Source organism: Diplotaxodon limnothrissa, linkage group LG1, assembly GCF_057381915.1.
Source record: "Diplotaxodon limnothrissa isolate DT_005_m linkage group LG1, D_limnothrissa_male_GT1.1, whole genome shotgun sequence".
Taxonomy (NCBI): Eukaryota; Metazoa; Chordata; class Actinopteri; order Cichliformes; family Cichlidae; genus Diplotaxodon; species Diplotaxodon limnothrissa.
Genome location: NC_140596.1, coordinates 23087913 through 23104280, shown reverse-complemented (window position 1 = coordinate 23104280; position 16368 = coordinate 23087913). Strand labels below are relative to the sequence as shown.

Below are 16368 nucleotides of genomic sequence, written 5' to 3'. Positions count from 1 at the left end.
GTTCCCACAACCTGGACTGGATACGCAGTAAGGTTTGGATGGATGGATGGAAAAGGTTGAAATTAAATTGAATGAAGTCAATGAAAAGCGACAGCATGTCTGATATGATGTTTTTCTTTTGGGCTCACTGATATGTTACCAATGCCAAAACCTGCTATAGTGAGCATTCGGATGTAAGACAGATGAGCCCTTATCTTAAATTTTTAGATGTATCTCAACAGCTGCTGTAAACCTGGCAGGTTTGCTGATGGGTAGCCGAGCAAGTGAATTTGAGATCACTGCAGTGTGAATTGTAATGACTTGGCTGAATTTATGAAATTCCCCAAAGGCTAAAAACTAAAGTTTATATGGACAAATAAAATCTGGAGTGGCAATAAATTCACCAAAGACGAGCTTTACTGCTGTTTTCAATAAACTCTCTCTCTCTTTGCAAAACCCGGCTTATCAGCATGACATATAAAACTTGTGTGCAGATGATGATTAAACACAAAATCACATTAATAAACTCTAGATTATAAGCTTTGTATGAAAACAATAATGTGTTTGTTTGCCTGCTTGGCAAAGAAACTATCAGTTAAGTGTGTGTGTGTGTGTTCAGATGGTTTTAGAAACACCAGATGGTGTTGATATCTGGATTTATTTATTTATTTTCATGGATGCGATGCCTAATCCTGTGTAGGTGAGCTGGTATTTGCTAATATCCAACAACATTTCTGAAGTTGTGGGTCATTCCATCTCAAATTAGCCATTTATTTCCTGCTCAACTGTTTCCGATTTGCAAAAAATGTCATGGTAGAAAATTTGAGCGTTTGTAATAATTGCTGTGAACTTTCCAACCATTTTTTTTGGTTGGAAAACAAAGATATTGAAATCCGTAGCGATGATAAAAGCCGGGAAATTTCACTGGTCTTTCTTACCTTGGGGGGCGATCGTGGCTCAAGAGTTGGGAGTTCGCCTTGTAATCGGAAGGTTGCCGGTTCGAGCCCCGGCTTGGACAGTCTCGGTCGTTGTGTCCTTGGGCAAGACACTTCACCCGTTGCCTACTGGTGGTGGTCAGAGGGCCCGGTGGCGCCAGTGTCCGGCAGCCTCGCCTCTGTCAGTGCGCCCCAGGGTGGCTGTGGCTACAATGTAGCTTGCCATCACCAGTGTGTGAATGTGTGTGTGAATGGGTGGATGACTGGATGTGTAAAGTGCTTTGGGGTCCATAGGGACTAGTAAAGCGCTATATAAATACAGGCCATTTATCATTTACCTTAAAAAAACAGGATCTGTAATTTAGGACAGATATATTAAAAAATGTCTGAGCAATGTTGTGTTAAAATATGACAAAAAAGTCCAGCACTCCTGTAGATTTGAGCACATGCTACTAAAAACACTCACATAGCAAAAGACAATTACTGTCAAGGCGCGGCTGTGTGGCAGGCAGGAGGAGGACCCAAACGCAAAACTCACAGACACGGAGATGAACTCAAAATCACAGCTTTAATGCTGGAGTGGCAGAACATAGGAAATACAAAACTAAACTGGGAAAAGTAAACTAACATACGCAGAGACACAGGGAGATCCACACAACATGAGGGACGACGTCACACTGAACAGAGGGAGACGCAGACAGAAATACACAGAGGGTTAACGAGGGAAGTGGGAACACACGGGGAACACAGGTGACACTGATAGCCATAACGAGACAGGGCGGGGTGAACTGAACACTGACGGGAGAGGTGAAACAGGGAGCACAGAGGTTCAGACAGGAGGAGAGAGAGCACGAGTAGAACACCAACGTAACAGGCAGGGGAGACATGGAATAAACACGAAAGGGGACGAGGGCTCATAAATACATAGAGGGCACACAGGGGGAAGAGAGAGCACGGGGAGAACTTAGACATAATGGGCAGGGGAAGCATGGAATAAAACATAAGGAGAGACGAGGGCTCACAGATACACAGAGGGGCACACAGGGAGACATGAAGGGCAAGGGATCAAAACTAGAAGCCATGGAATAAATCACACAAGTACAATAATACGAAAATCACAAAGAACTAAAAACGCTGGGTCAGGAGACCCAGGACCGTGACAATTACAGACCATTTCTAAATATGTAGCTGAATCTTACAATACTGCAAAATACAGCATGTAGAATATTTTTTTAATATGAAATTGTTATTCGCAAAAGTCATTCAGCTTTCATGCTGGATTGAACAAATATGACAAATTGCACCATAAATACCAAAAATGAATAAATAGTCAAATCCAAATAGAACAAAATACTTTCCAGATGGTACTCTAGTTATAATTCAGAAAACAATTTTTTAAAATATATGTGCCTACTTTTCATTTTCAACACATGAATCGCTCATTTGAGATGGTTTTCCTAAAGTTTTTATGATCTGAAGTTTGTACACATGCAATAATTGCAATGAAACGTTAAAATAAATATATCTTGAAAAGGTTTTGCTAAATGAAGCTAAAATTTCACAACAATCATTAAACAAATGCTCAAATTTTCTATTGTAATCTTTTATGCAAACCTGAGATGGTTGAGCAGAAGGCTTAGTAACATTAATGATAATTTTGCACATTTCTACATGTGGACAAAAATAGAAAAACTAATTTTCACACAATGGCAAAGCTGTGCAGTCACATTATCACCTCTCAGCAGAGATATAAATATCTGCCATGAAGTATTTATAATAAAGACAAACCATTAACTCATTATTGTGCTTTTGTTTCTCATCGCCAATTGACAAAGTAAAGATTTAATTAAAGCTGGCCTTACAGCAGGATGGGTTTTTAAATTACTGCCTGGCATCATGTACCTGTGAGTCTCGTTCATATCTCTGAGCTTTAAGTTAGACGACTTATAGCTTATAACGGCTCAGAAGGAAAAAAAAACACATCCAAACCAATCCCTGCTTACAACAGAGCCAGGAACAGAGGCTGCTAATGGGCTAATTTCACTCTTAATGAGAGGATTAATTTGTCCATTATGGTCTGTGTGAAAAAACCAAAAAAGCTCAACAACTGGAAGGCAAAACTGAGCGGACAAACCCATCGTTTTAGCCTGTGCACAACATTTTAATCGTTTAATTAAATGGATGATAAGAAACTGCACTCACAAACTATGCAGTTTTGATTCTGTTATGTTGTTGTGGTTATTATAAATCTTCATTCCACTGATGTCTGTTTCCCCATTACAATCAGTCACTGTGTCGCTTCTTTCTCTCCCTCGCTCTCTCTTCCTCCCCCTTTCATCTGCTACAGGCAGTAATATTTACGGGCTGCCAGGGTCACAGCCTGCCACAGAGAGCACCTCATAAAACCTTTCACCGATGTCCTGCTGGCCCGGCTGTAGTTATGTGATCGTAATGGAAAGTCTACAGCTATGATGTGTATGTTCTCTTAGTGATTTGTGTGCATCGTTAGCTAGATATTTGGAGATGTGGAACGCATTGATATGTGTTCATATAAGGGAAGCGGCTGCCCTCATGACCATATTTGAGGTCTGTGTGCATGTGTTGCAAGAAAACAACAGCTCAGAGTGCTGGAAAATTTCCCTTGGACTCCTAAATTCATCCCCAGGAAGGCCATTAACATGCCACTGAAATGTTGCTGTAGATCACACATACAGCCTTTCTATATGCGGGCATACCCATGCATTTGTGAAATAAAGCTATACTAAAGTTTAGCATGCAGGGACATTAAATCCTGAAACTGCTACGCGCATGTCTAACTTTTACAGTTTTATTCAAAGTCATTTTATTTGGTATATTTTTACTCTAGCCTGACAAACTGTAGGAAAATCTTTATTCATGAAGGTTTTGCTCAAATGCCAGCTGATCCACTGTCTGCTCTGCCTGTTTATATGCAGTTTATATACATATTGCTGCTGATTGGTTGTTTGTTTCCCAAACAATAAAACATCCCTGTAAGCCAGCACGTTTTCCACCGTTTTCAGGAAAAATAACATTCATCCAAAGTCCTACTCTTCAGGCTGGACGTGCTACTGCATAATCTGATCTGCGCTCACGTTTTGAATTTAAAACATGCGACTATGTGAGCGCTATTATAAATAAGCTGTTATAAATGATTTTGTTGCTTTCCAAGGATCACTTAATCAGTTATTCGCCCAGTTATCTTGCTTCTTCTTTGTTTATATATTCACACACTATATTAAGATGTGTCCGACTTGAATCAAAACCCTTAGACTGGGAGAATAATTGTTTGCCGTGGGGTTTATTTGGACAAAAGCTACAGCGATGTTTGGGTCTAAACTTAATTCCAGAAAATAAGACGGTTTAGCAGTTGTTTGTAATTCAAACCTTCTCCCGTTTTCAGACTTTATCTTTCTCCTAGCATCACCAGACTGCTTTGCATGCCAGATAACTTGGGTGTGTGGTTTTGGAAGAATTTGCTGTCATTTGTCTCTGTAGAGAAGTCCTCAACAAATCCAACTCACATTGTTTTAAATAAAGGTCTGCGGGGGAAATACAAAATAAGGTATTTACTTTTTTTTCTTTCCCTAAAGGCTGTAGAGCTTCTAAAGACAGTGCAGAATTCAAGTTGCAGAACATAAACTCCTTTTTAAGTTTCTAAAACTGAAAATCAGTTAAACTGTCCGGTATAGTACAATATGTGCGTGCTCATAATACAGCGCTAGCCTGTTAGGAGTTGCACAAACATTGCTAAATGGTGCAACAAATGTGGGGAAAGGACACAATGGCTGAGTCTAATCTTTAAAGATCAAATGTGAATGCTTGTTTTTTATTGTCAGAAGTCTGTAAAAGCAGGCAGCAGAGGGATTATTGTCACTTCCCTTGGATGAGGCCGGGAAATAAAGCTATAGTTGCAGACTGTCAACGTAAAGGTTAATGGATGCATCGGAGAGTCTCACCACGCCACAGACTGAGGTGACTATCTTTGTGCAGATGAAACGTTTGCCCTCGCGGACACCTCTGTTTAGCCACAATAGCAGTTCTCAGTTCCATAAGTGCTCGTCGAGGCTATTCTTTGTGATAATTGAAGTATTCTCAAGGAGTCCAACAGTGTTATGAGAGCTGAAAACCTGCTTAGCGTTAAGCACTCTCGGGAATGTACAACGGCTTCTCACTTCCATTAAAAACAATGAAAAAAATGAGGCCAGCAGAGAAAAAAAAAAGTTTTTCTCAGCAGTAATGCAGCTTTAAAATTCTCTGGGCATACAGTATAGGTCAGGCACTTAGAGGTGTCAGGATAAACCTTTGACGAGGGTGATTTATGCATCACGATGGAAGGTAGCCATGAACGGATCTGACAGTACCTCAATTCAAATGAAAACCCACAAGAATTTATCCCTGTTTGTTTCACAAACTCTAAGCTCTAAACTCCAGGTGGTGCGTTGCTCTAATGCAACCCACTAATACATTTACATAGAATGTAATATTGCAAAATTATAGTAAGCTGATTTAGGAAATACTGAGAATAAGAAATCGGTATTATTACTGTGCTGCTTTTATATCAAAACAAGGTCAAAGTTTGACTAATCATCGGAAAGATGCAGAGAATTTTATTTTTAGCCACTTTATTAAAGAGGCATGTGACGCCTGGGTGAACGCAATCAAACTACAGGGTTATTTATTTAGCAAACATTTGCTTGTTAGCTCCAAAATACTGCATGAAAGAAGAAAGAAAAAAAAGCTTTGCGTGGCTGTCAAAGGAGAGCTTTAAGCGAAATGCAAGCGTCAGCATGCTAACGTGGTCACAATGACAGTGCACAAAGAGAAAAGTCATCAGAGTCAGTGCATTCCATCCTCCGGGCACAGCGGATGTCTGTGCCAAATTTTATGGCAAACCAAACAAAAGTTGCTGAGATATTACAGTTGGGGCCAAGCTAAACTGCTAGCTTGGCTAAAATTCAGCTAAAAACAAATTCATGCAAAAAAATGTTCACAGTTGCAGTAAAGGCAGAGGGAATGGCATCTTCAATCATTCATTGCTCTGTGTTTCATGAGTAGGGATATATTTCTGTTGGAAACAGAGCAAAAACAGGATCCACAAAAAAGGTCAAGAGTCAGATAGTTGCGGTACACGCAGCCAAAGTCAGTGACATGGTGAAGCACTCAGACACACTACTACCACACTACATCCCTACTCCGACCCTGTGTGCTCTCACTGGAGGGCGACTTGCCCTTCAATTCTTATGGAAACATGAACATAAAGTAGCTGCACATGTAAGACCGTGTTACCCCCTGACACCTCACAAGTGCAGTGACCGTTTCACCACAAGACTGCTGGGCCTCTATTATTTAAACCCTTTCATGCTACAGCTCAGACCAGAGGAGTCACTACAGTGTAAAATTTTCTTAATTTTTATGAGTGAACAGGACAAACTAAAGTCTGTCAGCAGGTGCTATACCAGACTAGATATATACCTTTAGATCCACATTTTGGGGAATGGATTTAGTATTCAAACTGATGTTTAGCAATCAAACTGATAAAAAAAAAAAAAAAAAGCAACAGATTTACTTTCTGAGAATTTACTTTTCTTTTATTTCATTTGTGTGCTTTATCGTGGCTTCAACATTGAGCTACATGTGGCTTTTCATATATGCAAAAATGCATACACTCTCATTTTACAGTACTTCTTGCTACCAAATAAACTCCTGAGTGTGTTTAAGGATTTTATTTTGGATGCTGCTCTATTTGAATGAACGAAGATTTTGTGCATTAAAAAAACAAGTAACCCCCTGGCTTTTTTTTTCTTAAAACAATATCTTTACATTTTCTTATGTTGTTATTTTAATTATAACACAACCAGTTTAGTGGCTCTATACTGTAGCGGTTTTTTACACATTTGTGTGGTGAGCCATTCAATCTAGTGTAAAATTTCCAAATCAAACATGTGGAGCTGCCTGATGTGGTGATCCCTAGTGTCAAGCAAGCAGCTTAAAGTAGCTTCTTTGTGATGCACAATTTTTTTGCACTAGAGTTTATATAGCAGTCACATAGGTTTAGATAGTGGTCCCTACAGAGTGGTAGTGGACCCAAACAGTCTGCATGCCTAACTATCCTTGGGCATGATACTGAAACCCAAACTGCTCTCCAGTGTATTCATGTGAGTATGAATGGGTAAATGAGGCATGTTGTATAAACTGCTTTTAGTGCTCATGCAGAATAGAAAAGCTGTATATAAGAAAAGGTCTATTTACCATTTAAAACATGTTGGTTGCTGCAGTAAGGCACAACATTTGATTTGAAGTCAAATGTTCTCTGCTTCCACAGATTTTCAAGAAAACTGCGGTCGACTGCAGATGCTCATGACCAAAGCAATCACAAGGAGGCTTTTTAATGCAGCACTCCCTGAGCGCTGTCAGCAACCTCCAGCAACCGCTCACCAACCAGTTAGAGAATACACACTTTTCCCTAGCAACTGAAGGTTGCCAGGGAGTCATTGCCCAGTCTCTAGGTGTCTGTGAGAGAGTCTGAAAGTAAATCCCTCGTAGCACTAACTTCAGAGCGACACTAACCTTGCTTAGCCAAGATCAGATTGTTGCATAAAACAGCAGTGTGATTAAATATGATGAAGTGCTTATTGCGCAGGAAGCTCACTGATGAAAAAGTAACTATGTATTAAAAATGCATGTGCTGTGGGTACTGTATGCATTTACACTAAAAACAAACCATCATCAAAGCGACAATAGCTATAAAAGTTGAGACATTTTGAGACAAACACTCTTTGGCGCAGACTATCACACTGTTGTTTTCTGACGGGGCAAACAAGGACTTACTGCCCTCTAATTCATTCTCTGTCTTTCCGCCGCTCTCTCTAAACACATAATCCATCACAGTCACAAAAAGCAGAAGACTTCAGGTAGTCTTGTCTGTCTCCTTGCTCTGAGTGATGTGGAGTAAATCTGCCATGGCTTTAATGCAATAGGCTGGATTGAGCGAGAAAAGTCGATAGAAAATGTTTATTGCTTGTTTTAGATAAGATGGACGATGGGGATTTCCCTCAAACGTGGACGCTGTATGTTTCTCATTTGGCTGTGCGCATTATTTGAATAAATCTTTTGCGTGGCATTTAGATGAGAGGCTAAGGCTAGGAAGAATTTTTCATTCAACACATCTCACCTCTCCACAGTAGTGCACCTGTTTTTCCACTCTGACATACAAACATCCCATCTCCAACCACCCAAGCATTGCACTCAGCGTCACGCGCTGACTTTACTGCAACGTGTCAGAGCTGAAGAGAACACACAAGCTTTTCTTTCTCTGTCTCTTTCATGTTTTTTGTCTCATACGTGGCTTTTTTTTAGTACTTATTATATCTGTGATAAATACAAAGAGCTTTTTAACAGCCGCAACTAACACATGACAATTTTACCAAAAAAATAACATCACAGGAGATAGAAATCATTCTTGCTAATAGTAGAACTGCATTATTTATTTGCAGTATAGAGTCAGCAAGGTGCTGGAAACACTGCTTTTGGTCTATAACCATATCCAACTTCTTAATAGCAATGAACTGGTCTGCATTGGTGCATCATATCTTTATTCTCTTCCCCCTCCTGCCCCCCCTCTTTCTTAAATAGATAACTATCATATCTGATATCATATCTCACAGTACAATAATATTGAATGGGTTGCATTGTTGTATTTTGTCATGTTTCTCAGGTCTTTGTCTGAATTTCTACGAACATTATTGCTAAGGATTGTCTTATTGCATTGGAGTCACACTGGGTTAAATATGTACACTTGGGTTTTAAGGGGTATTTATTATTTTCTTCTTTTTTTTGGGTTGTATGGAAGCCCCAAACGCAATTTCATTGTTCTTGACAATGACAATAAATAAATAAATACTAAATATTGAGATGATAGCGTCGCACAGTTGCTGCAGGTTTGTCAGCTACACATCCATGATATGGATCTCGTGTTCCACGATACATCAAAGGTGCTCTATTAGACTGAGATCTGGTGACTGTGGAGGCCATTTGAGTACAGTGAACTCTTTTTCAGATGACTGAGCTTTGTGACAAAGTGCTGGAAGTTGCGATCAGAAGATGGGCACACGGTGCCACCGTGCTCATAAATTGATGGATATGGACAATTCTCAGGTAGGCTAAAGCATTTAAATGACACTCAGCTGGTATTAAGGGGCCAAAAGTGTAAAACTATCACCCACACCATTAAGCCACCATCACCAGCCTCAACCACTGATACAAGGCAGGATGGATCCTTTCCATCCTTTCATTACTTTCACTCTAAATTATGACCTGTGATCCAAATGTCACACCAAAGATCAAGACTCATCTGACCTGGCAATGTTTTTCCAGTCTTCCATGGTTCACTTTTGGTAATTGTGAAGGAAAATTGTACACTTGTAGCCTTTGGTCTGTTTGCACTTAAGCCCCTAAATGAAGTAATACCCAGCCCATGTTTGGTAATGCAATACCATCACATCAGTGTACTCCTTAAATTTCTTGTAATCTTGTTTCAGCCTCTTCGTTCTCTAACTACACCTCACTATGTGGTGGATACTTAGTAGCAAGTTGGAGGAAACTGCCACCAACTATACTTCTACATTTTCTCCGTTGGAATCCAAACAGCTGTGATTTTAATGCCACTTCATTTCTCATTACTTTGCTTTAATTTTTAAAAGCTATTTCCATTATTGGCAGTGGTTGCCTTTGTGATGAGAAAGTACATACGCTGTAATTGGAACTAGAAAACATTTGTTAATGTAGTTAAGATGGTCCCCAGTCCTGGACACAAATACAGAATTAAAAGGATTTTGTGTTTATGCTTGGCCCTGAGTGTTTGACTCATTTACATTAGCTTAAAGTAGAATCAACTAACACTGAAACATAAATAAGTTTTATCTAGTGTCTGTGTAGACAAACAGGAGCTGGGGTTAGCACTTGCAGGGTCAGTCGATGGTAGGAGAGACCATCAAAACCAAATGATTTTGATGTATGTTTTATATACTATAGTCTCTACTGCATCTTCTTTTGCCCAATCAATTGTTCAACTCTGAAAGATAATCATTTTGCATATTTTCTCCAAATACTTTCTCCTTTGGTCCAGATTAATCTTCTGTTTTCTGAATTGTTTTGCAAAGCAAAATCCAAAACTTCCCAGGTCATTTAATTTCCCCCTGGACCTTGTGTTCAGACACCAATCTGGCAGAAGTCAGCTTAGAAACCCAAGTATTTAACAGATATGCCTAAACAGTCTGGAGAAACTCCAGTCATTACGAATCACGATGCAGAGCATGACCACCCACAGTTGGCAGATGGGATGGTGCATTGTTGCCAGGCCTGAGCTTGTCCAGCCGGTGTATTAGTCACCTGCCAGTCATCGCTGGGTCCAGGCCAGAAACGGAAAAGCTCGCCTGTCAGAACTGAACATTGGATGCTACAGTAACAGTCTTAAAAACAAGAAATTACTGGACCACCTCCCTCAAGACAGAAAGCAGCGACCATGAACTGACACCCCTGTACACTAGCATGCACAGATTATTCCAGTAAATTGGCCATGCTTTTTAAGAAAACAGACATAAGAGGATTTAACTCTTTTACAGAGCACAAAGTGTGACTGTTTTCTATGAACACCTCAGTGATGGAAGATGGAGGGGAGGGAAATGTGAAGAGAGGATGCTGATATAAGCAGCGGGGAAGCAAGGTGATAAAACCAAAGGGTGAGAGACAAGTATGCAGTGAGGAGGATGAGGGGTGCAGGTGATCTGGGTAAAGCTGCAAAATTGAGATGAGATTATTTATGGCATTGAGGGAGTATGAAATAGAATTGGACAGGAGCTTCTAGCATGAGCCATACCCGAAACCTGATCTCGACTTTAAAGGACAGAAAGTTATCAATCATAAATAAATTAGAGATGGACCGATCCGATATCACTATCGGTATCGGTCCGATACTGACGTAAATTACTGGATCGGATATCGGAGAGAAATAAAAAATGTAATCCGATCCATTAAATATCAAAAAAGCGCCTCACAAAACTTGCGACATGGCGTAACTCGGCTCATAACCGTAGCGCGTCGCAGCAGTATGCGTCACGTGATAGAGCGGCTGTGTGTATTTGTAGCCTCGCTACCAAACCGGCATTTCATCTCTGAGGAAGTTATCCCAGAGAGAAGTAAAGCAAGTGTGTAAGTTCATCTCTGAATGTTTGTAAAGCATTCCCACTTAAGCTTAACAACTGATATATAGAGCGACTGCCTCTTCTCTCTCCCTCCCTCTCCTGCTGCTACTTCAATCATGAAACTGATCAATGATCAGCTGATCGACTTTTCTGTCGAGAGTCCGTCTCTCTTCTTTGTTTTTGGCCCACTTTGCACCAGAAAGAAGAAACCAGCGGCTGAACAACAGCAGCACGTTTAAGCTTGATCAGCTGTTGTTAGAATTTATTTAATATTACTTTCTACACCAGGATCTTTTTCTATATAGCTGACGCTGGTAACTGTGCAGGGGCGGATCTACCAAAGTTTAGCCAGGGGGGGCCGATAGGGCATTAACTGGGAAAAGGGGAGCACAAAGACATACTTTTCTTTCTTATTCTCATTTAAAATGTCTAGCTTTTAATAAATAATTATCTGAATCTTACACCCAAAGTTTTAATCTGATGTAACATGTATAGAAGTCCATTACTGTATATAGTAACTATTAAGTCTAATATACCCTAGTAAGCTATAGTACTTTTTCCTTTGGGAAGATACCATCTGTGCAGTCTGCAATTCTGTTGAAGAAAGATGTTGAATCTATTTAATTATTCTTGAAAAATAATGGATTTCTGTGCATTTTTTTTCACACTGCATCAAATTAAAGTTGATTACGTCAATTAAGCATCATGAGGTGAGGGGTGGTTCCCTATTTTTTTTTTTTGTTGTTGTTGCTGGGAGTTGGAACCCTATTAGTTAGGTTGCTTAATATTTCTGCTAAGTACTCTTTAAAATACCAGAATAGGAAGGATGGAGTAGCTTTAAGTTTATTAGATTGATCAGTTTTGCTGAACTATGAAATATTTTGGGTGCAGTGTATTTTTTACATACAGGTATAACAGAATAGCTTTAGTGTTTGTTTATTTAAACTTGAGTATGAACTTATACAAAATGCAGCAAGATATTAAAAAACAGTTTTATTGATTAAAAAACACACTATATCGGATTCATATCAGTATCGGCCGATATCCAAATTTATAGTACCAGTATTTATCAGTATCGGACATAAAAAAGTGGTATCGTACCATCTCTAAAATAAACCTGCATGTCTTAAAGGAGAGGAAAGAAGGATTTTTGTTATGCACTGTATCACGCTATCACGATAACGGGGTATGAGGCCTACAGCAAGAACACGACAGTCATCTAATAATTTCTAAAGTCTTTAAAGGAAACTTAAAATTCAGAGGTAAGGCAGTACTGCAGGATCTGTGTGCATCTTTAAAAATGCAGAGTGATTTAGCTGCATTTAAAAATACCACTCACAATCCTAAGAATAACCACTTACAGTTTTAAAATGCGCCTCCATTTAGAACATTTCTCTTAACTTAGCTAAGAGGAGCATTTGGGTGTCTGCAGTGTGGAAACAGAAGAGACACCTTCTGAAAAGAGTTTGGAGCAATTGTTGGCGATGATGAATAATACATTGTCTGAATGATGAGTCAGAAAAGACTATTATTTGGATTTGATTTGAGCATTTGAAAGGATTTGACATCTAATTATTTCCCTCTTGTCTTTGTTAGGGGTGTGACCAACAACAAAACAAGGTGGCACTTAATTTCATTGTAGAAATTTACAATTTCATCCCTTTTCAAAAACAATAGAATGAGTTTCACATTTATCTTCTTCTTAAGTGTCAAACTCCACTCGTGGCACTGAGATAAATTCATGCACCGGTCCTCTGATGCCATGGTCTGAGTTCAGAAAGACAAACATTTGGGCTGAGTCACACAGTAGAGCATTTAATTTTTATTTTATTTGATCTTTATTTATTTTATTTTTTTTATCTGCACAGGCTTTGACAGGAAAAGCGAAAAGAGCTAAGACTTCTGACTTTGGTTGTGATGTTTTCAGGTCAGCGGCTGTGAAAACACACAACGCACGGGGTTGTTCGACACAACCGTGCGCACATGCACTAAAGTTGTGTTCTCCGACAGCTCCAGTTTCTACAGCTCTGGCAAAGCCACAAAGCGCTACCAGCAAGAAGGTGTGGAATCACAGACTCTGTCACAATGTACTAACAGGTTGAAATGACAGCGTTAAGCATCTTTTTGGCGCCTTCAGCGATAACGCTAAATATGTGAGGATGTTTTATGAGCTGATAAACAGCGGTTTGCAAATTGTTTGTAATATAAACATGCATGAGATTTTTATTTAAAACAATTAAAGAATCCACCCTTTGCTGCTAACACAGCCTTTCAGACCTTCAGTTTTTCAGTATGTTGGGGTAATCTGGAGAAATTCATACACACAACATCTCAATAGCCACTGTGTTACAGACAGAATTCCAGCAGAGTGCTTCCTCTCATGGTTTTTGCATAGTTTCCAGTTTTGTTCTTCCTCCAACCTCAGCAGCGTGCAGAGGGTATGGCACGACTACCTAAATTTTTCTTTCTTTACCACTAACAAAGCCTCCTAAATCAAGACATTTCTCAATCATGCTTGATAGATGGTGTCAAGCACTCCTGCTGCACCTTTAATTGGCTGTACTTCACACAAAAGTTGTTATTAGTGACCCAAACATCAAACCTATACCCATCAGTCCTTCAGTATCTGTGTACTTTTAACCATCTCAATCTTTTCCTTTCAGTGGCTTTTTTTTTTATCCCGTTGCAACTCTGCCTTGAAGGCTGGCCATTTAGGACCTGTGATGTGTGTGTTTCTCAAAAAACACACGTCACAAACTCTGTGTATACTTTGTCCTTTTTCTCAGCTGTGCACCACGGCCTCCTACCTATCCTTCTATTCTGGTTTAGGCCAGAGTGCTTTTCTGTAAAGGGTAACACAAACTTGTATGAATTCTTATTTCTTTGGAGTTTTCCAGCATGGAGCTGCCTTTTAGAAAAAAGGAAAAATAAAAACACCTTTTTTCCCCATTTTCAGATTATTATCTGAGCCACAGAGGTTGGTGCTCCAGACATTGAACTTACAAATGTTTTTCTTTTTGAAAAAATCAGGAACACAGTTTCCATCTGTGCAAATGTGATCAGTCACAGTTTTAACGAGACACACTTGCATTTGTGCCGCTGGAATACAAACCTGATTATTTTTGTATTCCTATGGACATGTTCTATGTTCTAAAGATAATTATGATTTATAATTTCATTAGTCATGAATCAAATATCAACTAATCTTTTTCTTTATAGAAAAACAAGGATCTTCAATACATAATGTCAATTTTTCTAATGTTGCAATAGCAGTAAACAAACAAAACACTTGGGATGCTAACATTCAGTTAGATGCAGTCGTCACAGTAAAATAGATAAATAGTGAAACGGGGACAATTTACAACACTAACACGAATGTGTTAGTAGCTGGGAAAAGCAAGGAGGATAAAAAAAGCTGCGCTCCAAAATAACAGCAGAGGAGCCGTGCCTGCTGTTTGGAAGGTTTGGTTTTATAAGATGAGATTTGTTTTGTAGTCATTTCTGGTTGCACTGCTTCTGTCCTGGACCAGAGATCCTCTACACACAGCCACAGGGAGCCAGGAGAGGGAAAGACAGTGTGTTACAAAGCTAGCAGGTATTTTTTCTGACCACAGAACAATTTTCACTACAACATTTGGAGGAATCATTTTGTTTCAAAGCTGCTCTTTACAGCACCAAAGTGATTATTTCATGGTTTTTTGGTTTTTGAGTTTATGATTCTTTTTAGTTTTGAGGACTCATTTGTGTTTGAGCCACATTGTTTGTGTTTTGGGGTACTTTTGCCTTATTAGCTTATTATAAGTTTAGTAGCTTATTATGAAAGTCTTGTGTTTTGGGTTATCTTTGGTTTGGGGTTCTGTGTGGGGGTTTGGTTGAATTTTAATTTTCTGTTTGTCTTTGTTTGTGTGTGTCATCCACAGTTTTCTCATCTCTCTCTCTCTCCATGTCTCCTGTTCAGTCTATCTTTTTGTCTGCCTGCTTTCTTTGGTTACTTCCTAATTTTACCTTGAAAAGCTCCATTTTCCTTCATGTGTCTACCTTTTCTTGCTGTCCCTGCCATCACTGATTCCTTGGTTGTTTTCAGCTGTGTTTTGGTTCCCGTCTGTTTCCATCTCTCTCATTACTAGTATTTCCTGAATACTTGGATTCCTGTATTTCCTGTATGTAAGCGCCAAAAAGTATTGTTATATGAAACTAAAAAGCTTTTTATTTATATTTTATTTCATTTTTATGATTGTATTCAACTGTTTATATATTATTTTATGCATATCATACTTTTCAAAGTATACTCAACCATTGTAAACTGACTGAAAGGAGACTTAAGAATTATAACAAATACCATGATACAACTTTTTGAAGCTCAGCGCTACTTTTCATGAATTCAAAATGGGTCTGATTCACTTACAGAAAAGCTTAATTCTCTGACAAGGTTGTGATATGTTTACTTTTCTACATGTGTTGATCCTGACAGGAGAGGACATTCTGTAACCATTATGACAATAAAAGACTCCCCCTAAGGTACTGTTTCTTTGCTCAGAGTTGTCAGGTTAGCAGCTCAGTGTGGGCGTTCAGAGGACACTCACCACAAGAGAGAGCGGCCTCTTCCATGACACCACTCCAATGAGACCAGAGAGCAGAACCTAGAGGAGAAAAATTACAGATGCTATAAGAGTGGATACTCAGATGTACGCATATAAAAACCACTGATGGAGATGATGGGACAGTAACACCGATGTAATGTGGTCACACTGTTTAGATTATTTTACAACAGCCTCCAAAAAAGCTCGGGCACAATCACAGACATTAACTCTCTGTGTGTTTTAGTGTTTTGAAACATAATGAGCTTTCCTGTGCATAAATGTGATGCCACACTTTGAAAAATCTGAATTTCAAAAGCTATTCTAATTTGTTTCTGGCTTCAAGCGTGACTCACTCAGTTCTCCACACAGGAAACTGTGCTCATACTGTTCAGTTGATTGAGCTGCTGTCAGTGGTTGAAATAAGCTGAAAAGGTTGTTTGCTTTCACTATAACTTCAATAGAACTTTGACGGATGTTTTGTTTGAGCCTATTTTTGGCCAGTGAACAACAACAAGAACAAGAGGCAAAATTCAAAAAGTCATCATGCAAAAACCCACAAATAAAAGCAACATCAAGCTTTATTAAGTGAAATTTTTAAGTGAGTTCAGGATGTTTTGCACCTCTGATCTGCAGATATAGTCTATGTCCAGTTTT

At 39.1% G+C, this 16368-nt stretch overlaps 1 protein-coding gene across 2 annotated transcripts in view; it reads right to left on the bottom strand.

Moving 5' to 3' along the window:
* entrep2 (endosomal transmembrane epsin interactor 2) overlaps positions 1-16368 on the bottom strand; it is a 115098-nt gene that overhangs the window by 49355 nt on the left and 49375 nt on the right. For both annotated transcript variants that reach the window (XM_085355242.1, XM_085355250.1), the window contains exon 2: positions 15718-15774. In XM_085355242.1, the coding sequence (XP_085211368.1) occupies positions 15718-15774 (57 nt within the window). The remainder of the gene's footprint in view (positions 1-15717; positions 15775-16368) is intronic.